Source organism: Cydia fagiglandana, chromosome 7 (genome assembly GCF_963556715.1).
Source record: "Cydia fagiglandana chromosome 7, ilCydFagi1.1, whole genome shotgun sequence".
NCBI lineage: Eukaryota > Metazoa > Arthropoda > Insecta > Lepidoptera > Tortricidae > Cydia > Cydia fagiglandana.
Genome location: NC_085938.1, coordinates 8,261,782 through 8,288,600, shown reverse-complemented (window position 1 = coordinate 8,288,600; position 26,819 = coordinate 8,261,782). Strand labels below are relative to the sequence as shown.

General features: G+C 36.7%; 1 protein-coding gene across 1 annotated transcript; it reads right to left on the bottom strand.

Moving 5' to 3' along the window:
- Positions 1-17,651: 17,651 nt before the first annotated feature.
- On the bottom strand, positions 17,652-19,010 carry LOC134666188 (uncharacterized). Its single transcript, XM_063523339.1, has 2 exons — positions 18,517-19,010; positions 17,652-18,180 (listed from the first exon to the last, which is right to left on the bottom strand). The coding sequence occupies exons 1-2, from the start codon at positions 19,008-19,010 to the stop codon at positions 17,652-17,654; spliced, it is 1,023 nt and encodes a 340-aa protein (XP_063379409.1).
- Positions 19,011-26,819: the final 7,809 nt, after the last annotated feature.

Here is a 26,819-nt window from a genome sequence, read left to right as displayed (position 1 = left end):
ATGACGTAATGGCTCGTTAGACCGTTTAGAGGTGGCCCCGAGCAACAAGGACTACAGAGCTGTATTCGAACACCAAAATAAATTTATTCGATTGCTTATTGATATAACTGGCAGTGCATTTTGCTCGTATTTTTATACCTATGGATAAGCGCATGTTACACTTCGAAAATGTCAACATATTAAAAGCAAATTAAGATTTTAAAGTTCAAATGTCGCTCTACCGCATGTGGTGGAGTGGTATGGAGTTATGGGTGTGGAGTACTTGAAATCGTTTGCTAATTAATTTAAAATGGCAGGTAAGCCAAAAAATGTAGGAATGAGAAGACAGAATATGACTTTACCTACCCGCCCTTTGTCAATTTGGCAAACGATGTACCAAACACCTTGTATATGTCGGCGGCTGATCGTAAGATCAGGCAGATCGTAATGTTCCTGTGTCATGTTTTGACGATTTTCACATTAAACCAATATATAGGCAGGATAGGTTCGGTAGGTTGCTTCAGATGCCCGAAGGGCAAATTGCCCATATATAGGAGCCCCGCGTAGCGGGGCTCCGTCGACTCAGGGAATGAGTCCAAGATTTTCACGTTTCACGATATGCCTAGGAATTTCACGATACCTATGCCTGATCTTACGATCAGCCGCCGACATATATAAAGAAAAAAGTATATTTATTTGGTTGGTGGTTGGTGGTTGTGATTTGAACTATGCATGTATACTAATCATGTGTTTATCACACTGAACGGGAGACCGAAACCACAGAACCGAGTTTTGAAACCATATTTTTTTTGGGCTCAAAGCAAGCAACGAAATGGACAAATTGTCGATGTTGTATATTATTATTTTCGGGTCATTTGCAACATGAACGCTTTTTAAGTTTCCTCGTATTGATGTAACTGGAGTTAGAACTGCGTTTATTGATCAGAGTTCGATGCTCTATGTAGACCAGCGGTGGAACAAAAATGGGTTTTGATAACATTAAAGTTTTTTCTTTTTTGATATGTTATTGTAAGCATGTTAAATAACATTCATGTAAAAAGTTAGAAAATTTTAGGTGGAGCGTTCGGCCATATTTAAATTTTCAATTTTTGCTAAATAACTATCTAAATATAAAATTAAAGTTACAAAAAACTTTAACATATTCAATAACACTTTAATTTATTCACAATATTCGGTTTTTAGAAATCTGGAACAGCTGCTTTCTGGTGAACGTAAAAACAGGAATTATTATGTAAATACAGAATTAGAGTAGCTGATATTGCAAAATTACGATATTATCTATCAACTTAGTATACATGTAAAAAGTTAGAAATGTAGACAATGTGCTTGTCTAGATATTGATTTCTCGTTAAGCAGTATAGCCAATATTGAATTAAAGTTTGTAGAGTTAATATTACACGGTCATAATAAAGATCTTACTTCTCACACAAAAGATTAGAAATATAAAATCACGGCGACACTAAATACTGATACGTAAGTATGCATTCCGAGCTTATATTAAGTTACATTTCAAACGCGCGGCGTTTGCGCGCGCCGCGCTGTGCGCCGTGGCAGGAGGCAGCGATCGACGGTCGCGGGCTAGCGGTTAGCGCGGTGCCCTTAAAAATACGCAAAGCGTTTATAAAATTATTATCAATGGTAAATAGTTATTTTACACAGTACACTAATGGAAACTTACCTTCCCTTATTTATTTCTATATGTACTAGGGATTGCCCGCGGTTTCGTTTACGTAGAATTCGTTATCGTGTTAAGTATAGAAATAATAGATACATTTGAAAATTATTTTAGGTGCATTGTCATACAGATAACTACCCTTGTTAAAGTATTCTTCAAATTCAATACACAGGTGTCATGTCAATATAATTTTGCGTAATTTGGCGCTTTTAGGTTATAAATGACTAGCGACATATATTTTTTAAGAGCGATCTCCGATAATATTTACTTAATCATAAAATCAATTTCAAACTAACGTTATTCAATATTTATCATTTTAAAGTCAATATTACCAACCAACTGATCCAATTTACCTACGGTAACAACTCAAAATTTGCATCAAATTAAATGCCACTTTTCTTATCCGTTTCGAACAATCAAGAGGGCCTTTACGAGCTGATGTGGTGAAAATTTTATTTAACTTTCGTTCCTTGAAACCTTCACTACGCTCAAGGTTTAACTTTACGAACCACTCGCTACGCTCGTGGTTCAATTTTAGAATGTTTGAATTTGTTAATGTGCTTCCTGCCTCGCACAGCCAAACTGTGGAACGAACTGTCCGATACGACCTTCAAACCTTCAAAGACCCCCATCTTAAAGGTCGACAACGCGCTTGCAACCCTTCTGGTGTTGCGGGTGTCCATGGGCGGCGGTAATCGCTAACCACCAGGTGATCCGTCTGCTCGTTTGCCTCCTATTTAATAAAAAAAAATGTTTCGCTTGTTTGGGTATTAATATTAGCACGAGCGGTTAATCAACAACTTTTCCCCTTGTAAAACAAATAAATAAGGTAGGTGAGGTGCAGGCATATGAGGCCCGGCGGGTAACAAGGCCCAGCATTCAAAAATAGCAGTTGCTCCCTATTATTCCCAATTATTCTGAATTTGTACTTGTTGCTAAGAAGGCCCACTGTCAGTGCAGGTAAAAAGGTCTAGTCCCGGGCCTTATTGAACGTATGAGATGAAATATTAGATTAAAATATTTTAAGATAATTTTCAATATTTTTAATCTCTTATTAATAAGGTCGATTTGAAGAAACTTCTATGAAATTATGACTTATAAATAATACTTGCACTGCGTGGGCTGTCAAAATTGCTGCAGACTTTTCTTGGTCTAACTCTAATAATTTTTCACTTGCTTTATTGACCTAAAGACGTTTTAAAGAATCAAAAAGTCTAATAACATTGAGGCACTTATACTTTTTAAAGGCAGTAACTAATTACAAGTGACTTTTTTTTGTTAATACATAGGTAGGTATTTACGATCATCATCATATATTTAAGAGTATGACTCTTGTCGGTGGAGCAATTTCCATGTTTGGCGGTCCTCCACCTTCTCTTTGACAGCCCGATACGACACGACGTTGATCTTTTTAACCGACTTCCAAATCTCAAAGAAGGAGGTTGTATGTTTTTTTTTATTTTTTTTATTTTTTTTTATGTTTGTTACTCCATATCTCCGTCATTACTAGACCGATTTTGAAAATTCTTTTTTTGATTGAATGTATATGCATACAGATTGGTCCCGTTTTTATCAAAACCCAGTTCTGATGATGGGATCCATGAGGAATCGAGGGAACTCCTCAAATCTTAAAGGCATACATATAGTGATTTTTGGGTTTTATCAACAAATCAAGCATATACATCCAAAAAAGTGACATTTGATGAAGTGGAACTGCTGATGATGATCAGAACGGAACTCTTCAACGACGCATAGTTCACGGTTGGCGATTTGTCCTCTTCGTTACGTTTGTTAAGCAAGTTAAGTTTTTAAGCCACATTTTTGTCAAGCTCGAGTTCTGATGATGGGATCCATGAGGAATCAAGGGAACTCCTCAAATCTTAAAGGCATGCGTATAGAGATTTTTGCATTTACATCAGAAAATCAAGCATTTTCATTAAAAACTGTTGCATTTGATGAAGTGGAACTGCTGATGATGATCAAAACAGAACTCTTCAACGACGCATAGTTCACGTTTGTCGGTTTTTCCTTTTCGTTATGTTTGTTAAACAAGTTAAGTTTTTAAGCCACATTTTTGTCAAGCTCGAGTTCTGATGATGGGATCCATAAGGAATCGAGGGAACTCCTCAAATATTAATGGCATACGTATAGATTTTTTTGTGTTTTCATCATAAAAACAAGCATTTACATTAAAAACTGTCGCATTTGATGAAGTGGAACTGCTGATGATGACCAGAACAGAACTCTTCAACGACGCATGGTACACGTTTGGTGATTACGAATTTCGGTTTTGACTTGGACTGGGACCCGGACTCGGGCTCATACCCGGATCCGGTTCGGACCCGGACCTTGACCCGGAAAACCACTATGATATCTTAACTAAATAAATCACTAAATAAAGTATGATGATGCCCTTCTCGCTTAAACCCCCGTACACCGCACCGCATGCGCCATTAAGTGGGTTAGGTTAGGTTTGAACTGCGATCCTCACAGAACCGAACTGCTATCTGAGAAGTGGATTAGGTTAGGCTAGAACTACGACCCTTATGGCTCCTCTACACGATGGGCCAACGCCGACCACTCCAAGGGACGCATTTATGCGTTAGAGGGAGCAAGTGATATTGCTATCTCATTCTACCGCATGGCTGCGTCCCTTGGAGTGGCTGGCGTTGGCCCATCCTGTAGAGGAGCCATTACAGAAGCGAAATGCTAGTAGAAAAGTGGGTGGTTTTACCTCCTTTTCTACGTAGTGTACCAACTACAATAATCTTTCACCGGCCCCCATGGAAGTCGGTTTTTTTTCTTCAAAAATTATCCTTTATTTGATCCATGTACGCTCTCCTTGGTCTTCCCCTCTTCCTGTTTGCTTCAACTTTCCCTTCTATGATATTTTTGATAAATTCGTCGTGTCGTATCAGGTGCCCAAGCATCCTTCCTCTTCTATTGTCTATAGTTCTTAACAAACTCCTCCTCTCTCCTACTACATAGGCCACACTGAATGTTTTGCACTACTGGCCACTGGTAAACATTTAAATTATGAATTGTATATTTAAAAAAAATACAGGCTTTTGATTATGTAATGTGACAAATGTTGGCGACAAATCGATCGTCTTTTGTTTTTAATGGCTTGTCAAAGTAAGGCAGTGCGTTGAACGTGGCTTTAACGCGAAAATATTTTTAGAGCTATGATTTTGTTATGATTTTAAAAGTTCGCTTACTCCGCAAGAGTGTAGTGCTTGCCTTCAAAATGCTTTTGGGATTGAAGCACCACATCTGAGCATCGTGAGGCGTTGGTATGGTGAATTTAGTAGAGACAGTATTATTCTAGATAATGATTTTCGTGAAGGTCGACCGTCCACGGCGATCATTCAAGGAAACGTGGCTACTGTGAGACGACTTATTGAAGAAAACCCACGAATCACCTATGACGAAATTTGAGGACAATTAGGGATAGGTATGAGACAAATACAAAAGATTTTACAAGAATATTTAAAAGTCGGGAAGCCTTGTTGTCTTTGGATTCCTCACGAATTAACTTCAGTCAAAAAACAGGTACTTTTTGACTGGTGCCGAGAAATGCTGCGTAAGTATAAGCAAGGAAGTTCAAATCCTGTATATAACATCGTTAGAGGAGATGAAACCTGGATTTACTGCTACGATCCGGAAAAAAGGCATTAGTCCAGTCAATGGGTCTTTCGAAGGTGACAGGAGGCCCATAGAAGTTCAACAAGCCAAAAGCGTTGCCAAACATTTTGATCGTCTGTTTTTTTTAAACGCGACATTTTTGTACCGTACTTTTAAATAATAAAAGAACGTTAAATACTGAGTAGTACACTACCATTTGTGTGCCCGCAGTCATTGAAAAAGACCGCGAGAGACGACCGAGAAGCTGCATCCTCCTGCGTCATAATAATGCGTCCACCGATACCGCAATAAAGGCAAAAATATTTTTTAATTACGAAAACGTGGAAAATGTCTCTTATACGGATTATAATCCAGAAATTGCACCCTGTGACTTCTATCTATTTCCCAAAATTAAGGATTTAATTTGGGGTTTGACATTTAAGACCCCGGATAAGGCAGTTACTACGTTTCATCACCACGTCGAAATCATGCAGTCAAGTGATTGGGCCTCATGCTTCCAAAAATGGTCCGAGCGAGTGAATATGTGCATAGAATGTAAAGGGAAACATTTTGAGAAGCAATAAATGTATTATTATGGTTATAAATGGTTTTATTCAAAAGTTACGCAAAACTTCCAGTGTGGCCCTCGTATGCGTAAAACCTCTTCGTTAGTTTTCTTTTCTTTTACGATAGAATTGCGAAAAATAGATATTTTGCAACGAGTGACGAATTTTAAAACACGGTCAAAGCCGTCAAAGGGAGTGGATAAATATTTATACTGTAAAAAAATATCCCACCAAACACATTTTCATGTAAATTTTGTTGCTAAGACGAAACCATAAGACTCGCACTGTCAAAAAGTTGTCAGATCTCTTGTCGAGCCAAGCTTCAAACTCTACAAGCCCTAACTTCACTAACTCTACACCTTAGTCAAAATATGTGGCTTGGCTGTTTCGCTACCGCCACATGGGCATAAGGTGAAAAATTTATTAAATTCATTATTTTTAGGGTTCCGTACCTCAAAAGGAAAAATACTGAACCCTTATAGGATCACTCGTGTGTCTGGCTGTCTGTCTGTTACAGCCTATTTGCTCCGCAACTACTGCACCAATAAGTTGAAATTTGGTATACACATGTAAGTCTATAGCCCAAGGACATATCACATACATGTAAAGTAAATAATAGAAATTCAAATAAAGGGGTCACTTTTGAGATGAATGATAAATAGAAGAAAAAAAAACTATATCTTGTTATAATTAATATAAGAGAATTAGAATAAGAATTAATATAAGAGAATCTTGTTAGAATTTTAATTAGTATAAGATAGATATGTATATTGTCATGTTATTTTCTCGAACTCCCCATCGGCATACAAACCTCCTCAAGGTTTTGCCCACGATGGGTCTTGTAATAATAATGTACTTTATTTGGCTTATTGTTCAATAAATTAAAAAAAATATATATATACATATATATATCAAATGAAGGGGCTCATTTTAAGAATCTCAGATATATTTTTTCATAATTTTAAAATAAATAGTTTAGAAGTTATTTAAGAAAATACGCAAAATATGACCATCCCCCCCCCCCCTTATCTTTGAAACTACTGGGTCTAAAATTATGAAAAAAATACACATATTAGCTCTTTTCCTATAGATGACAGGAAAACCTATTAGAAATGTGCAGTCAAGCGTGAGTCGGACTTAAGTACCTAGTTTTCCGATCCCTACGGGTTTTTTAAAGACATTTTACTCACTTTTCTCTAAAAGCGGTTTTTGTATTATACTTACATACAATAGTTCTTGTAGAAACGAAACGGCCAAGCCACACACTTTTGGTGTAGAGCTAGTAAAGTTAGAGGGCTTGTAGAGTTAGAAGCTTGGCAAGAGATCTGATAACTTTTTGACAGTGCGAGCCTTATGGTTTCGTTTGGGCAACATTTTACATCAAAATGTTTTTGATGGGATTTCACTTCTTTTTGTAAGTTGTTTATGACAATCTTCCATCCCCTAATTTAAAGGGTTGGGGTGATTTACTATTAAAAATCCTGAAATAAGTATCTGGGGGCATCTGTTACACAATGTACTTCTTACTGATTCCCCATATAAACCCTTCACCCCGTAAGGGTAAACTTTGGGGTTGAAATCTGCCTTCACCCCGTAAGGGTAAACTTTGAGGTTGAAATCTATTCTATATCCTTCCCCATAACAATACCTATCTACATACCAAATTTCAACTAAATCGGTTCAGCGATTATTGATTTCCCATACAAAATTAAACCCCATCTTCATCCCCTCAGGGATAAATTTTTTTTGAATTTATTTGTTGTTTATGTACTAAAACTATCTTACATACCAAATTTCAGCTTCTTAGAGGACTTCAGGAAGTACCCGGTATTGATGATCATCAAGTGAGTGAGTCAGTGACGAAATCGAAGTTTTTAGATATGAATAAAATCTAAAGTATAAGAGCTATGCAATTGATATGCTTAATAAGTCCGAGAACTTTGTTTATCTGGTATAATCCAACCCCAATTTATGAGGGTTCCAAAAAACGACGAAGCGCTTCGAGAAAAGGTAGATAGTGCCCTTGCGCTTTTCTCGTCTTGGCGGGGGCACTGCCGTGCCCCCAGATGTTAAAAGATGAGACTACTGTAACTAATAAAGATTTATGTTTAGTTACCTACTATTTTCGCGTAAACTAGACAATTTTTATATCTTTAGTTATTAAGACCCAAAATAATTATTTTCACTTATTATAAATAAATCCTCCTGTTATGAAGTATCAAATATTGTTATTTGTATATGTATAACTCTTAAGTTAAAAACAATAAAATCTGTTATTACCTACTGTCAACATGATTATTTTTTGCGAGATTAAGTAATACACTGGTAGTGTTCAATAAGGCCCATAATAGGACTTTTATAAAAGGTATATTTTCCAAGAGTATCGTAATATTTTTATAACTATTTTGGTATAATGAAGAAACTTAAATAAATGAGAAACCTATTTGAGTGAGTTTTTCATACTTCATATCCTGTTTATTAAAAAAAAAACCATTTTAATTTAAGGTGGGCTGTATATAGGCATATACGGCCCACACGGAATATACAATAAGGTAAGTGAGGCCACTTACCTTATTGTATATTCAGGATGTATACCGTGTAATATTGAGCAGTTGGTTTATAATATACATATTATGATATTGACATTGAATAGGACAGGACATGACAATAGGAACCAGAAATAGGTATAGTTGGTCAAACCAATTTGTCAGTAAATAAAAACAAAAAACTATATTCATTCTTTTCTTTTGGGTGCTAGTACTAGTGTAAGTCAAAGATAGTATGATGATTCTCCCTGTCTATGTTTGAAATGAGACAGTCCTTTGACAAACTATGTATAGTAAAAAATAGTTGTGAATATCTTGTACATTTTTATTGCAATATTAGTCAAGATAATGAAATATACAATGAAATAACACTTGCACTGCGTGGGCTATCAAAATCGCTGCAGACTGTTCTTGGTCTAACTCTACAGTCCTACAGTGTGACTACCACCAGTTTGGCACTGACATAAACGTTATTGAGAACGTAACTTACTTTCTATGCATCTCGCTCGTACTCGCATATTATTGTGAGCGAGATGTCTAGAAAGTAAATTACGTAGACGTTAGCGTAGGCATATAAAGATGGTCAAGCAAATCTTGTCACTAAAAAAAGGCGCGATATTCAAATTTTCTATGGAACGATATCCCTTCGCGCCTACATTTTTCAAATTTGCCGCCTCTTTCTACTGACAAGATCTGATTGACCAGCTGTAGGTATTTTTACTTAATAAGATATTTTAATTTCACGTAATGTCCGCATCTAATTTATATATGTGCACGGTAAACAAACAAATGAATGATAAGAAAAGACAGACAGTGTTACTGAGCGGGAGGTGGGGCGAGGGGCGAGGTATAGGTAGGCTATGATAGGCTCTCGAGCGCCGCGCCGGCGACTGACGGACCAGCGCGGCGTATGCATGAATTTCGCGCCTTTTTAACTAGATTTTACGATTACAATGCAAGCTACACACAGAAATTTCTTACTTTCCATAATATGGCTGCGTATATTATTTTATAGTAATAGACTTATTTTTACAGACTCTAATTCAATATTAGATCTTATAGGACAAAAAACGCATATTAATTCTAAAGCATATATCTTATTCTTCTAGCTTTTTAGCTTGCCTATTAACTTATAAATTTAGATATGTTGTTGTGGATTTATTAAACTTTAATTCAATATCGACAAAATAATAAGCTAATTGTAGTTTGACAAAGAAGCACGTTAAAAAAATTTCTAATAATTTTACATTATAAAGCGTCACACATATTATAAACAATGGAACTTAAACATTGCACTTTAATTCAATATTAAAAAATCATTACTAAAAATATATAAATACCTAATTTATATCTAACGCTCGTTCTAACTTTTCATCATATATAGCATATATGCTTAAAAATATGTCCTATATCAGATAAGTATCACTTTTTCAACTTTAGAATTATCAAAACTTTTAGTGCAAAAATCCGGTCCCACTATTGAGCTAATGTGCCTTGCATGTTAATAGTCGCCATGATGTTTCTTTTGTGCAAACGAGCCGACCGCTTCAACTTTATTCTATTCGCTACATGGACTAGCGGTTTCAAATAACCGTTTAAAATGCTTCAAAATGAAAGAAAAAACATTTCCATTTCTAGACAATTTTCAATGCAGTTGCGACCTAAAATATAGTCAAACTACAAGTAGGTACCTACAAGACGCTTAGAATGCCTTAACCTTTCGTATGCCTTGTCCCGTATAGATACCACACAATTTGGACTGTACGTAATGATGGTAATAATTGCTATATTTGGCTATCGTATGGCATTCTTGGTTTCTACTTATCTTTAACAGTTTCTGTATTACAAACCTTTTTTTTAAATGAAGGTTGTTTCGTTGTGTACTTGTGAATGTTTTCAATGAAACACTAATGTTTACAGTGAAAAGGGTGTAATAATTATAGTCTGCCATGAAACATCATTAATACACATTAAAACGGTTTAATAAATAAGTGACATTAATGATGGTAATATTATATACAATTTCAAGGTTATTAATTCAGTAGCCAATTTTTGACAAAGGCATACGAAGGGTTAATCTGTTTGGTAGGTAGGTAGTCATAGTTTTGGGTTCGAATCCCGGTGGTGACTTACAGTTGCCTCCAGAAACTCGCGAACTAAATTGACATGACTTAGACAAATAAAATGATACCAGGAATAGCAAAGAAAAAATAGTCACGGGTATATGTCGATAAAATGATATCGATAAGTAGGTAAGTTATTGCACTTACTACCCAAGTCATAATTATAAAGCGGTCACAACCGATTTCGATTTATATGAATGTGAAGAGAAAAGTGGTTGATTCGATTGTAAGGTAGTGATGTGACGTTACCGATCAAATCAGGAGGTGCGGATGCGAAACGGACATATTTCTATATAAAATATTTACAATATTTTTAACCCATATCCCTGTCTCTATTACTTACTATAAAATTGCACAATTTTCGAAATACCAAGTAACATTTGTAAAATAACTTAAATTACTTAAAGATACATTTTAACTGACCGCGCAATAGTAGCCCCTAGCGATGTATTTTCGCGATATTCTCTAATTCAGACTTTTTTGAAAATATCGATATGAACAGCACTGGCCAAACTGTGGTATCATTTGTGCACATTGACCTGTCAATTTAGTTCGTGAGATTCTGGAGGCAACCTTAGTACTGCTTGCTTCTTAAGAGACCCGTTATATTTTTTTGTGTGATTTATTACACGTATCACGTATCTATATCACGGCCAATGATTGAAATACGATAATATATTTTTACCTAAGTTGTGTATAATATTCTCGGATACTAAGCTTCAAGCCTCAAGGTCATTACGCTTTGAAGATTATAATTTGCTTCCAACATAACTTTAAGGTACAATATCCTCATGTAACAATTAACAAGATTGGTAACCGCTCATTTATGTGCCGTTGTCTTTTAATAACAAAGTGTTAAAGCTATATTGTCCTTCAAGTTTTTTGTAAAATAAACCTTTTTACATGCGTCTTAAGTTACAAAGCTAAGCAATAGGTTAAAGTGGTCAGCGAGGTTGCGAAAGATATACTTTGATTTGCCGCGGGCAAAGTTTTTGTAGGTACGCAAGAAACGTGATGATGGTCAAATGATGCAAAAAATTGGGCCGATCCGATTTTATATTAAAAAGAGGGTTCCGTTACACGTTACACGATCGCTAAATTGTTTGTTATGGTTTGTAAGTCCAAAAAAAATTTTTTTTTTAGTATGTCCTTAACTTTTCGATGTTAAGATGCAGATTAGGTTATGATGTAGGCAAATAAATAGTGCATAGGTATTCAAAAGTTAATAAAAATAGGGTAGTTCACCCTATTTTACTAAAGTAGAAGAGGAAAACAAATTGTGTTGTGCAATAAATGGTCGTTTATAACGACTTCCCTAACGACCTCTAAAAATAACGGAACGCTGGCTATATTTTTTGTTTGTTTTCGCATAACTTTTGAACAAATTTAACAAGAGCAATGAATCTTCTTATATAGTAGGGCGAGGCCTTAATGTCTGTTTATGAGTTCTATTATATTTTTGGTTTAGTGTTTGAAGGTTTAATCGTAGTGAAATCAATATGCGTGTGTGTGAAATAATAAATTAATATTATTATTTCATACACACGCCCCCAATATGTAACCCCTTCAGATAATCTAGATATTAATACGTTTTAGAGATATTCAGCCGTATTCGAACAATGAGATACATCAAATAATATTGAAACGATATGGATTATATATGTCAGTTTGTCAGTGTCAAACAAGTGTCAAAAGTGTCAAAAGTACCTATTTGTTTGAAGAAACGTCAATTTTGACATTTGTTTCACACTGACATATCTAATCCATATCGTTTCAATATCTAGTATTTGACGTATCTCATTGTTCGAATACGGCTGATTAACACCTATATGATATCTTACAAAAATCGACTTAAACAGAGTAAAGTTAGTGTTGTAGGTTCCTAAAAGACGACGACATATAACAGATAAATACTTAATAAAAACATCCAGAACTCGGGAATAAAACTGGGAACCTATCACATAAATAACGTCGTTTTGTCAATAAGTCTTTGTCAAACAGATTTTTTTAAACCAGGTTATGATTTTAAGTACGTGTGTATTTAGGTAATTAGAAACACTAATTAAATTGATTAAAGCTAAGTCGAAAAAAGTTCTGTATTCAGTTACTTATCTTAATACAGTGTAAGCAATGATTAAAACAGCCTACCTACTATATAGAGGTAGGTAAGCTACCTATTTTCATAAACTTATCTACTGCACAACGGATGCTACTATGACTAAACCATTGTCTTTAGAAAGCATACAATGACAATGTGTTTCATTATTCACTACAAACTTTATAACCGCAATAAAACGTTTATAAATTATGAGTTTCATAATTTACTATAAGTTTTACAACTTGTAGTAAATTTCAGACATTATTGTTACACGAACGCTTTAAAGACAAATAGAAAAGGCACAAGCTACAAACATTATTTGTTACTAGAAGCTAAAGCTGGTGGTAAATTAAATAGAAAAATATTGCACTACACAATATAAAACAATTAAACCTTCAGGATCCTTGTGAAATTTACCTTGCAGTCATATGCATTATAAACAGGTCGATTTAATGCATTATAGTTTTTCTATTTTAATAGGCGTTAATTATGCATAAATTAATACATATAAGTAAGTATGCATTGCAGTAGGTATATCATAGTTCTGAATACCGCCGCTGGCGGCCGCAGGCGAATATTTCTATGTAATGTTGAGGCTTCCCTACTGTTTTTTTCATTTTCAGGATATTAAGTTATTTTATATGATATCTAACAACTTATAATTTTTACTGGTAAAACCCACGTCTGAATACCCCTTTCCCCCTTGGCAAACAGGCCCTTTTAACTAAGAATTTTTTCCTTCTTTATTTTTGTCTACCGTTTGATTTGCTGTAGGTAAACTTGAGTACTACCAGTGTAAAATTGAGATGCAATCACAGTATCGTAACTATATCGCTTACACTTAAATGCCAATCCTAATTACCGTAGTATAGAACAATGCCTTATGCGCTTAGGGCCTGGGTGTTAATGTGCTGTGACCAGAGCGACCTAAATGTTTATGGCGTGAAGATAAACTGGTCACATAAAGGTTGTACGACAGTAATTTCCTTTTATACCACTATTCTGCCTTTTAGTGATGAGTAAATTAAAATAAAGAGAGCATTAAATATTTAATTGTTTATAGGTACCTAATCAAAGAACCCAACTCCTAATTTGGGAAGAGTTTAATTTAGTTGTAGTGTGGGTATCACGCTTTACTTTCTTTTTTAGGGTCATCTGTAAATTAAACAACTCTTTACTCATTAAATTTATAGTTAGAATTTGTTACAGAAATTGCATCAAGCCGCTTATATGACAACCAATATTGTTAGACATCCACCTTTTTGTCATCAACATTAAAATTCCCTAAAATAACCAACATGTTAAGGTACATATATACTTTAGTAGGTCTTCGTGTTAAGTAAAGAATTCAGCATACAAATAATAAATACTTATACATTTAAACATACTAAAGTAATATCAAAAAGCAGGTCATAGATAACATTACAAAACAAAACAAAGCCATGTCAGCCGAGCCGTGTGTTTACAAGCCGGGACCCAAACCTGCAATCTGCCAAGTCAAGGACATTGAATCGTTGCCAATATTATCAGAGTCAACGAACTCAAATAGCGAAGAAGACAAAAAACTTACATTTACCAGTCAAATTAATCCTCGAATTGTTAACCACATTCACTACGTTAATATGACTTTTATACGACTTCAATGTACAGAATTTCACAACACTTGTCACGTACGAGTTGCAAGTTGGGTTCGAATCGCGAACGTGCCCAGAGCGGAACAGTTGAAAGACGACTGATCTTCTAAAGGTAGTGAGTACGGCAACTTTGCATTACTTACGCATGCGCGAACCTTTAAGGAGTTAGAGTTATAAACCCTATACCTATACTAAAATTGAAATCTGGTATCATCCGTAACCTTTAACATAAATTTGACAGGACACTAGGCATCCATTCAGGCTAATATTTAAATATATACTCACCTGCTTTTATAATGTCTCCATATAAATTTTACTACAGCAATAATCACCTAGCTGCAGACATCATATTGGTCCGTTAACTAGTTAACGATTATAGGATAAAGCACGTTAATTGGATTTAAGTACTGTAACGTAATGGAAACACGAAAGCATTAGTTATAGTCCTCTCATGGATATGCTAAATTTCTCCGGTAGAATTTCATAATATGGAACCAATATCACAAAATCATTATTGACTACAACAATTAATGACTTTGTAGATAAATAAGGCACTTAGACGAAAGGTCAATCAAAAAAAATAGCCTGCCTGCTTAAAAAATTCTGCTAATTAACATTTCTGCTAAAATCTAATTTTATATTAATTAATGATGATATATTTTTTATTGAATTTAAGGTAGATGTAGATGTAGTGTAGGGACGCCCGGCCGGAAGCAGGCGGGCTATCGATCGCTTGTCGCGTTCATTTAGCCCGGTTCCCTGGAGTTGGAGCTGCAGGTTACTGTCCCGGCGGCATTCCCACACTATTCTCCTCAAATCTTCTTGTTTTCCTGCAGAACAGAAGGACATCTTTGAGTTCGACGTCCTTTAGTTCGTTTTCTTCTAGTGTGTCTCTACCGAATGTATTATATCGCGGTGCCGCGTATATAGTACATTCTGCTAGTAGGTGTAAGCTGGTCTCCTCCTTACCACAATGTGGACAGGAGGCGTCTCTACTAATTTCCATTATCTTAAGGTGTCTGTTAAGAGTATTGTGACCTGTAATGATACCTGTCAGTAGTCTCAGACTGCTCTTACCTAGTTTCAAAAGATACCTGGTTCTCCTGTGGTCTATACCTTTGATCATCATCTTCGACTGTCTGCATCTAGTCTCTTCTTCCCATTCTCTCTGTGCTTCCATCTCTTTTACCTTCTCTATGACTCCCTTCGTGACATCAGCTGACATAGGCAGAGCCGGTTCCGGACCTATGTATTCCGTCTGCGCCCCTATCCTCGCCAGCTCGTCTGCTTTCTCGTTTCCCGTTACTCCCTGGTGTCCTGGTACCCATGCCACCGTGACACTTCTTTGCTTGCCTATCAAGTTGAGCTCCTCTCGGCATTCTCTCACGAGCGAGGAGGTAACTGATATTTTCTTTAGTGCCTTTAGTGCTGCCTGGCTGTCTGTGTATATTACAACAGCTCCCTCTTGTTTTACGCTCTTTTTGATTATGCTTGCGCAGCGTGTTATAGCACATACCTCGGCTTGGAACACGCTTGCATATCTACCTAGTGGTACTGATACTTTCTCTCCCAGTTTGGGGATCACTATGCCCGCTCCTGCTAGTTTCGTCGAGCTTCTTCTTGAGCCATCCGTAAAGCAGATGGTCGTCGGGTGTCCGACTTCCACCTTCCAGTTGTCTCTTTCTCCTATGTGTATTCTATATTTCTTGTCAAAAATCTCTTGCCTCTTTATAAGGTCATTATTAGCCATCAACATTTCAAGTTTTGATAGTGCCTCTCTTTGTATTAGCGCGTGTCTCTTGTCCACGCAGCTTCCTCTCCATTCCTTGCATGCTTTCATTCTATACCACTGTTCCGTGGCTCTTTTCTCCACCTCAATCCAGAGTGGCTTCAAGCCTAGCATTACCTCCATTGCGTGTGTCGGGGTTGTTCTCATAGCCCCCGTCATCATGAGGCACGCTAATCTCTGGACTTTGGTTAGTTCTCTTTGGTTTTCTTTAATATGTGCTCTATGCCACCATGTCACTGCTCCATATAGCACCCTGGGTAGTATTATCGCCTTGTAGATCCAGTGGATCATTCCTGGCTTCAGTCCCCAGTTCTTTCCTACTGCCCTTTTGCATTGGAAAAGTGTTCTTATAGCTTTAGCTGTCTGCTCCTTGATGTGAGTTTTGTACCTGAGTTTACTGTCTAAAGTAACGCCCAGATATTTTAACTCCTCCACCATGTCGAGTTCTATTCCTTGTATCTTAATGGGTGTCATCTCCTTTATTCTTCTATTAGTGAATATCACTAGTTTCGTTTTCGATGGGTTGAGATCCAACCCTCTCTCTCTACACCACCTCAGTACCTGTCTGAGACCTCTTATCATTATATCTCTTATCACGGTGAGAACCATTCCTCTCACTAGCAGCACTCCATCATCAGAGTAAGCCTGCATGTACATGCCTCCTCTGTTGAGCTCTTTTACCATTGAGTCCAGAAGTAGGCACCACATCAGGGGGGACAGGCATCCCCCTTGTGGGAACCCTCTTCTTGGACTAATCGTCTCTGTTACTCCTCCCAGCTCCGCCGTAATGGATCTACCTTTTAGCATTCTCCCTATCCATTGCGCTATTGTCGGTCGGATGCCCTCTCTCTTCAGACTTTCTTCTACGGCCTCGAAGGTTGCTTTGTCAAAAGCCCCCTCAACGTCGAAGAAGCAGCCTAGTGCGTACTGTTTCGTTTCTAGTGCCCTTTCCACCCTTAAAGTTAGGTTGTGTAGGGCTGTCTCCGTTGACTTTCCTGCCATGTAAGCATGTTGATTCCCATGTAACGGGTCTCCACTGCTTTCCAGATTTTCTCTTATATGTTTGTCTATCACTTTCTCTAAAGTCTTTAGTACGAACGACGACAAACTTATGCTTCTGAATGACTTCGCTTCTTGGTATGATTTCTTACCCGGTTTCGGCAGGAAAACCGCCCTCACCTCTCTCCACACCCTTGGAATGTATTTTAGTGCAATGCTTGCCCTGTATAATTCCACTAAGTCCTCTTTTATGTATCTATATCCTTTCTGCAGTAGTGCCGGCATGACTCCGTCAGGGCCCGCAGCCTTGAAGGGCGCAAAGGAGCAGATCGCCCATTCTACCCTCTCCTCCTCCACCACCTCCAATGCCGCTGCCCAGTCTGACTCCTCCTGACCTTCCTGCTCCTCCATTTCTGTCATCTCTTTGCAGTCCGGAAAGTGTGATTTCAGCATGACGCTTAATATCTCCTCTGGTTCCGTAACTAAGTCTCCATTTACTCTCAGACTACCCAGTTGGCACGATCGATCCCCTGCCAGCAGTTTCACTACTCGTGCGGGGGCACGAGTAGTGAAACTGCTGGTAGGAGATTTAAACAGCTATTCAGAGGGGTCTGAATAGCTGTTTAAATCTCCCGTGAACCTCCTCCAGCCCTCTAGTCTAGCTTTCTCTCTTAGTCTGGTGTACTTATTCCTGACCTCTCTGTACGCGTCCCAGCTCTGAGAGTCGTCCCTCTTTGTCGCCACTCTCATTGCCCTTCGCACTTTCTTCCTTACCTTTTGTAGTTCTCTGTTCCACCATGGCTGCCCTTTGCCTGTTTGTAGCAGCTTCTCCGGGCAGGCCTTGTAGTATGCTCCTAATATGATCTCTTTCAGTCTGCGAACCCCATTTTCTAGGTCATTCACATTCTCATACCTGACTCCCGAGACAGCCAATTCCCTTAGCTCCTCTTCGTACTTCGTCCAGTCGGTTTTACGTGGATTTCTTACCTTCATCTTCTCTACGCGACTATCGATGCTGTAGAGTAATCTGCGGTGGTCAGACATGCTGTCCTCCACATCCACCCTCCAGCCCTTTACCTTGTCGCTCACCTCTTTCGTTGCCATGGTAATGTCAAGCACTTCTTTCCTGGCCCTCGTTACAAACGTTGGTGTATTATTTATTTATTTTATTTATTTAAACTTTATTGCACAGTAAAAATTGTACAAAAGGCGAACTTAATGCCAGAAGGCATTCTCTACCAGTTAACCTTTGGGCCAAACAGAGAACAAGTAGTAATAGGTGCAAGAAAAATTAAAAGTACGAAAAATTAACTATTAAGTATACATTTATATGTTGAACAACATACAATTTCAAATATATATATTGCTATAATATACTTACTTATACATACATAATATACTAACATACATATGGGTACATATAATATAATATAATATTATATATATATATATATATATATACCTGCTTGTATTACCTATGTTCATAATTTCTAGGTCATTGCTAATTATGAATTCTATCAATGATTCGCCCCTTTCATTGGTGTCGGTGCTACCCCACACCTCGTGGTGTGCGTTAGCATCGCAACCAACAATCAGTGGAATCCCCTTACCTCTGTACCACAGTACCATTTCTTCTAGCTCCTTCGTGGGTGCCACTCCATCGCCCGGCAGATAGCAGGACGCTAGCGCCACCTTGTATCTCTTGCCATCTTCTTTCATGAAGTAGGTCTCCACCACAACAAGGTCTCTGTAACATAAGGTCATGACACAACCCATGTTTCTTATTTTGTTGCTCACATAAATGCATGCTCTAGGAGGCAGCTCACCATTCCCTTCGTAGTAGAGAGCTCCCCCCAGATGTCCCAGGCCTGCCACCCGATTTTTCCATGCATAAGGTTCTTGCAGCAGTGCTATGTCAACTTCGGCCCTCCCAACATATTGTCCCAGCTCGGACATCGCATCCTTACAATGTTGGAGGTTTACTTGGCATATGTTCGTGTGTGTGTTGGTGTGTGTGTGTTTGTGTAGTGTTCCCTGTGTGTCTCCCTTTCTTTTCATCTCGTGTGTAGTGTTGTTGTCCCCGAGCTGCTACTCGGAGAGTTCACTGCCGGCGACATCCATACTCCCCTCTCCTCCCGTATGGACATCGACGGGTTCAGCACTCTCCTGCTTCAGCTCGGGTGCTTCTACTGGTCCCTCTTGTTTGGATTCTGAGGGTTGTGGATTTGGATTCGCCCTCAGAATCCGGACTCGTACGCTGGTGGCCGAGAAGTCCAGAATCTTGGTCTTCTCTTGCCCCCAGCTCTCCTCGACTCCGTCTGGAACCTTATAGGTCAGTCGGGTTCCTAGCTCTAGAGCCTCCCTACCAGAATTTAAGGTAGGTACCTACACGGTACAGTATTACACGTTTACGTTTTGTATTGTAAGAAAATAAATGTTGTAAGTCCTTAGTTTCCTGCTACCGCAAGGTTGTCTGGAAGAGATCGCTTCTTAGCGATAAGACCGCCTGTTGTTACCTAGCTTTTAAAGTATATTTAATTTTCTGTGTATTTTTAACTGCATGGTGCACAATAAAGAATATTTATCTTATCTTTTAAAGGATTTTGGCTTATAGATGTTTATAATGCAGAGGTAACAATTATTTTAATTTCCAATTGAGGGAGAATTTAAATCTACTCGATGCAGAGGTGTAGGGTTAGAGCCGATATAGCTTTATTTGACGTTCATAAGCGCATTGTAATATGCCTACTTGAATAAACTATATTTTATCTTTATCTTATCTTTATTTGCAATATCATGCTACAAGTAACATTGCCTAAAATCCAAGCCAAACAGACCAAATGTACTGCAAACATTATTCAGACACCTCTCAGACTCTCAGCCTTCAGACAAGTAAACAAGGTACTTGCTACCACTGAATGGCACCGACGCTTGAAATGTACAAAGAAGGGCATTCATTGCGAATATTGGGGTTGTAAAACTTACTTAAATGCAGTTTTCTGCTCATGACAAGTGTCAATATTATCGGCACGAAACATGATAATGGCGATGATATACTGCATATACAGAAAAAACTAACTGAAAAATATCTTTATTACTCTTTATTTTTCTCGCCTCCTGCCTCTCTTTGTTAAGTAAATCTAGTCCGTTTTCTGCATTATAAAAATTATACTCGTATGCACTTTTGTCCATTAATATACCGGGTGTGGCCTGTAACACGAGCAAATAATTAAAACATAGATTGTACTCCTCAAACGGAGACACTTTTGTTCAACAACTTTTAAAAATTATTAAGTTTTTGTAGTCCCTATTTTTCATACAAAATAAATATTATCTACAATGGACGCCATCGCCACGCCATATCATTGTGATTGACGTTGCTTGTCACGCCTGAAACATAGTAACAAAATTCGCAGTACATTGCGCCTTAGCTTAACTTTAAAGTGCAATAAAAATCAAACCACAAGTTATTTTTAAAAGTCGCTGAACAAATGTTGGTCACTATGAGGAGTACAGCCTACAGTTTAATTTTTTGCTCATATTACAGGCCACACCCGGTATGATGCGTCAATATTAATGTCCAATACTCATTTACTGATATAAAAAAGCTAATAATATAGAGGACCTTTGTAACATTTGCCACAAAAGAACTAATTTAGTTGGCTGCGTAATGAATGGCAGCCTTATCCAGGCTCATTTTATTCGTTATTTGCCCAACGATTCTTTTGAGTCCTGAATGGCGGTCTTTATCGCCCGTTATTTAATGCTTCGCCGCTCTCCAAAGAGTCGCGAACTCCCGTAGGAAGCCATTTCAGTTGCGAAAAGTAGAGTTAAAAGTAGCTAATACAGCACTCCCATTCGTACTCGTTGAGTAATTTATAAAGAAATGCCACGGATAGTTGAGAGAGCGAGTCGTGAGATCTGGAATAGTTATTTGTTTTACAAGGGGGCAAAGTTGTTGTTTAGCCGCTCGTGCTAATATTGATACCCGAGCAAGCGAAAGATTCCAAAATTGAACCACGAGCGTAGCAAGTGGTTCGAAAAATGGAATCTTGAGCGATGCGAGGGTTTCAAAGCACGAGGGTTAAACAAAATTTGCCCCCGAGTGAAACACAAATTTTTTCACCACACCAGCAAACCGAAGCAAATATTAAATGTAGAATATCAAACAAAATCAAATCCAAATGAATGTTATTAAATATTTGTCATCCAAAATCGTCATTTAAAAGTCAATTCTACTAGCAAACATAAGAAAACAACTCAAAATTTGCATTTGATTACTTTGCCTCACATGTGAATAAAATGCAACTTTGCTATCAGTTATTGAAGTGCAAAGTAAGCCTTTCCGAGCTGGTGTGGTGAAAAGAATATTATTTTGGTACCGACCGGTAGACTTTGTAAAAAATGAGTTATTCGGTAAAAAAACTTCTTTCCATTAAAAGAGAGATTTTGTATTTCGTAATCCGCATTCAATTGAATGATTATTTTTGATAACACCGGTCTTACTAAACTCAATTATATTTTTTGTATTAGAAAAAAACACCTGTTCCATAAATGTGAATAAATGGATACTTTCTAAAAAGCCCTTTGTCATGTTACAGGAAAAATCATCAGAATGATAAAAACAGTGTGGTCAAGCGTGAATAAAATAAAACTCAGTGTTCTGTAACCGTCATTGACGATCAATATTTATGTATCCCTTATCGCTTTTGTTACTTTGAGTTGGACATTTTTGAAAGTTTGACATTTAGTGTCACCGATTTTTAACTGGAAAGGTGGAAATTGCAGATGAAAGAAATTTGATGTTATGAAAATTAAAAAAAAGGTAGGTACAACAAACACATAAATCCTTATACTCGTAGCTATTAGTAGTATGAGTTGAGGGCTAAGCCAAACAAATAGGTCATTGTTTTAAGTAGCCATACCACGAGTTGACACTAGACGTTTAGGTACGTTAGCTACTGAGTAAACTCGATCGCAGGCCATTTCTCTCGCTCTGATGGATTTGTGCGATAGAGAGAGATTGCGATCGAGTTCACGCAGTCGCTAACGTACTTAAATGACAAATGCCAACTCGTGGTAGCCGAGTCTTATAATGACTAAACTTAGGGCTAAAAGCGCTAAACCGTCGGTTTGTAATTATACTAATTATAATTAAATAAGATTGCTCGTATGATAAACTTGAGGTCTCTGTTTCAGTTTAGGCAAAATGCTTCCTGTCCCCCTCCACCTCCTCCTCAGCAGATCCTCTGCAGGTCATATTTCTCAATCGATTCTGTTGAATTAATGAATCATTAATAATTTTTGTGCGCAGGTTCGATAATTAATGGCTTTTGAATCGATTATATTTTGTATTTTTATTTTTTAATTGCAGAGCTTTCTATCACGCGTATTCGGGAAACGAGATAATCACAAGATCAACTAGATTTACATTAGATATCGACTAGATGTGACTTGGATATCTAAGTCATAACTTGTCGAAATCGTTCAAGAGGGCCTCCAGAATCGCGATAAAGTCAAATTTGACATATCTATGTATCTTACAAATATCTTTAAATTATCCATATCGTAACTTGTTGAGGTCTAGTAGAGATCTAATACATTTTCAAAATCGAGCCGTATGGCTCGCAAGGTCTACAGCTTACAGAACCACATGGGGGACTCTAAAAATTTTACCATAAAAACTTGTAAGCACTCGTTAGAAACGGGGCGGACAAAAACTGACTAGTTGGAGTTACTGACCGCGAAATCACGTTATCGAATGTAAACTGACAAAAAATTTATCTAACGCATTATACTGTCACAGTATGTGGTTTCCACTGACTTATGGGCTAGTTACGCTAAGTTACATCAAATGTGTTTTCAAATAATTATAATAACCGTACCCTTGACCATAGGTTGTATTGATACATCGCTTAAGTCGTACTGATGTCCACATTTCTTTGCCCATTTTAAGATTGAGGGTGATAGTAAGTAATTAAGTAAATACATACCTATATGGAGCTGTGATAAATTTTAATATTTTAAACTTAATCCAATTATTGAAAATAAATGAAAAGAGTTTTAAGTAAACGAAGCGAAAGTGGTGTGTGGTGTGTTGCGGCGCGATTCGGAAATGAATTAGAAGAAAGACGATTCACTAGATAAATGAAATAGTGAAGATATGTGACGTTCCACGGCAAAAGGTACCTTATGGCGGCTGGCGCTTACGTCGCATAGCGCCGCAGTAATATTGGAACGGCGTTAATAATAGCGTAAGCTTCAACCGCCATATTGTACCTTTACCCGTGGGACGTCACATATATCTTTGCCATTTCATTTATCTAGTGAATCACTAATTCATTTCCCGAATCGCGCCGTCTCCGTAATCCCCATTACCTTTTAAAACATTTGAATCTACACGTTCGTGTTACATTAATTACATTATGTAACTCGTTAGTTGGTCTGCAAGCACTTCAGAATTAAATGGTCCAATAAATACAACATGGCCTAAACAAACACTTCAATGTAAGTCTTAGTTTTATTGTACCATTCTCCAATCCTGATAAACATCGGTCGATATCCACTGACAATCCAATTGCTCTAAACAACTCGTAGACTATGGAACTACGTTTGTATATCGTTTATAATTGAGAGAGAGATTTACGATGCATCCCGCTATCTAGTATCAGTTTGTGTTCGTAATGCCTTGTTGATAGAGGAAATGCATGTAATTGATCGGTATATTTATGTTAGAACAGGCACATCGTATATAAAGTTGTCTGATGAAGCACCTAGATAAGTAAGTAAGTTGGCAAGTTGGTACTTACCGATAAAATAAGTAACTACCTATTAGGTAAGTGCATATTACTTTACAGATATAATTTATATTATGAATCCTGTTGACCAAATATTATTGGTAATTTTTAGGTAGCTACTAAAAAGTTGGTCAAAAGAATGGATTGACAGGAAAATATATAAGTACAATACATAAACTATTGTATTAATATTTGTCGTTAAATGTTCCATGCTCGATGGTTCGCGCTACATACCTACATACAAAAATTAACTCGCTAAGCTTACTCTTGTTCATCATGTACTTAGTTCGAATAAGTATGAATTTTGCAGCCTTATTAGAAACATCGACATGATATGATTAATTGACCAAATGTGATTGTTTCAAATAAGTAGCTAGGGGTATTTAAGATCTGTAAATTGTTTACTTGTTTCTGAGAAAACCTTGTTCTTTATACTCGAGATAATAATCAGTAAATTATTTATCAGGTATTAGTAAATAAAGCTAGGCGAAGCCTACTTTATTACTTTCATTGAACATCAACTACCTTTGTTTCTTATTTCCGAAGCGATGTTATCCGAACTATTCATTAATAACAAAACTATTATCAGCATTAAGACGTACAAACTGGGGCATATTTCCCCATCCTATCAATCAATCAAATGTCAAGCTGGTCGTGTATTGATAAAAAAACATAATTTTAAATAACAATGACAGTAATTGCCTTTTATTGTGTTAATGATAAGGCTTAATAAAATGAATGATCATGTTATGAGACGCATGTTGAATCTGCATACGACAATGTTGCCAGGACTATGTTTTTTTTTTAAAGAATACACGTATATGCACTTTAATTTGTGTGCAATATAATAATATAATCATGTCGTCATTGTTTTCTTACAGTTTATTCGACAAGCGCAAAGGGAAAAAGCATAGGTAGATATTTATAGAACTCTACTATTATTAATTTTAGGTTTCATATCTCAGGTCATTGTCAATAAGTAAAAACTTATTGTTTTATTCATGTCATCAAAAAACCAATAGGTATACTTAAATAGTTAGCGAAAATCCACAAATAACGGTCCTTTATTTTACTTTTTAACACATTGCTTTACTTGATGCCACTTAATGCTAAATTTTAAAAAACAGGATCACACTTAATACAGATGATGGTAAAAGACGATGTAAACATAATTACCTACGAGCCCCGATGCAAATTATTTCGTCTAGTTCGACGCAACAATTTTTGTTTATTTTAATAAATTTTACACATGAACATAAAATGACCCAGTAATGGGAACCATAATAGCAATGTTCAATGTAGTTTATTTTGATCGTATAATAAAATTGCATGAGACTTTTATTGCTGAAAAAAAGGACTTTTCAAAAACGTTGTCCAAATCATATTGTCCTCTCCTACAGCATTGCTGCATGCATGGGCTCGAAACAAAATTATCAGTACATTGGCGGAGCCCTATTGTTTTCCCTAGTAATAGCCCTTTTCACATATGTTGTAATCGTACCCGTCAATAAAAAAATAAAAAATCATTATTTTTTTTCTTTCAGTACAAACGGTATTTCTTGTATTTGGATTTAGTTATTGCAGAGTATTACCATATAAAATTAAATTACATTAGTGTAAGCATTAAATATTAGTAATTTTTAAACAAAATCATTATTTTTGAACAAACGCGAGAACCTCAAAAAATGGTCTCACTAGACGAAAACATGTGCATCGGGGCTCGTAATGTGTACAAAATAACGAACAAAAAGGACCTTCGTGATTAGTTTTGCTTTATCGTTGTAGCTCTTACGATATTGATAATATAAGTATTCTAAAATAAATAAACAAGAAGTAAAGAATAGTCGAAATGAGGCAACACTGTCACCTCAAGTGTGACCCGCATGGGGTGCGAGGGGCATTTACCATTGTCATCGACTATTAGCCCCGCAATCATTCTAAATGATACCGTCTTTACGGGGAGTGATCTCGTGTTTTATGGGAAAAACGTGTTCTTTTGTTTCTATTTATAAACAGGTGTTAGTTGAGAATAAAAAGTAGAATGTCAATTTATTTTCTATTCGTAAATTAAGCTTAGAATAAATTTAAAGGTGGAAAAATTACTGTCTTGGGTGAGACTTGAACTCACGGCCTTTGGATCGATACTTACACCAGCGCACTGCCATCTAAGCCACCAAGACCTCATCCATAGCCAGAAAATCTTTCCACCATACCACCACCACCATCATTCGTAAATTGTTGAATGTATGTTCGATAGGTAATAAATATCTTGTGTATTTTATATTACTTAAACATTACCTACATCTCAATATTATTAGTATTATAAATGAAGGGTATTATTATCATACAACAAATGCATTCGGTTTCGAATTTTAAATTCATAACGAATGTTCGTAGTGCGCACGCGCCGCCCGGGACTTCAAACAAACCGGCATCGGAGCATAGAGTAACTGCAATGTAGACTCCAATAAAATATTTGGGGTGATTACTATAGTTCGTTTTTTTTTTAAATTAGAAATAAGGTAAACAATTTTGATGTGTCTTTTAATTGAAAAACACAATTTAAAAATATGTTACAGCAAATAGGTACCTATGTAACAATTATGACTGTAATACGATCATTTATATTCTTTTGCTTTCATAAGTATGTATATAGTAATAGTAACTGATTTTTAAATAGCGTTTTTCAATTAAAAGACTTGTCAAGATCGCTTAACTTCTTTCAAGTTCTTAATGCTGAAAAAAAAACGAACTATAGTTAGATAACTATTTTAAAAATGGCATCCTCTAGTCTATATTCCAGTGTTTTTAGTTTTTTTTATGTGGCGTCGTGTGGTATCCTATATGAGAGCCAAAATATGTTTGCAACCACCTGGTTGCAAACATTGCTGGTAAGTTATTATCTCCTACAACATTCGACTGGGTGATTGATGCAAACGCTGACCAAAAAGTTTATGATTGGAACAGT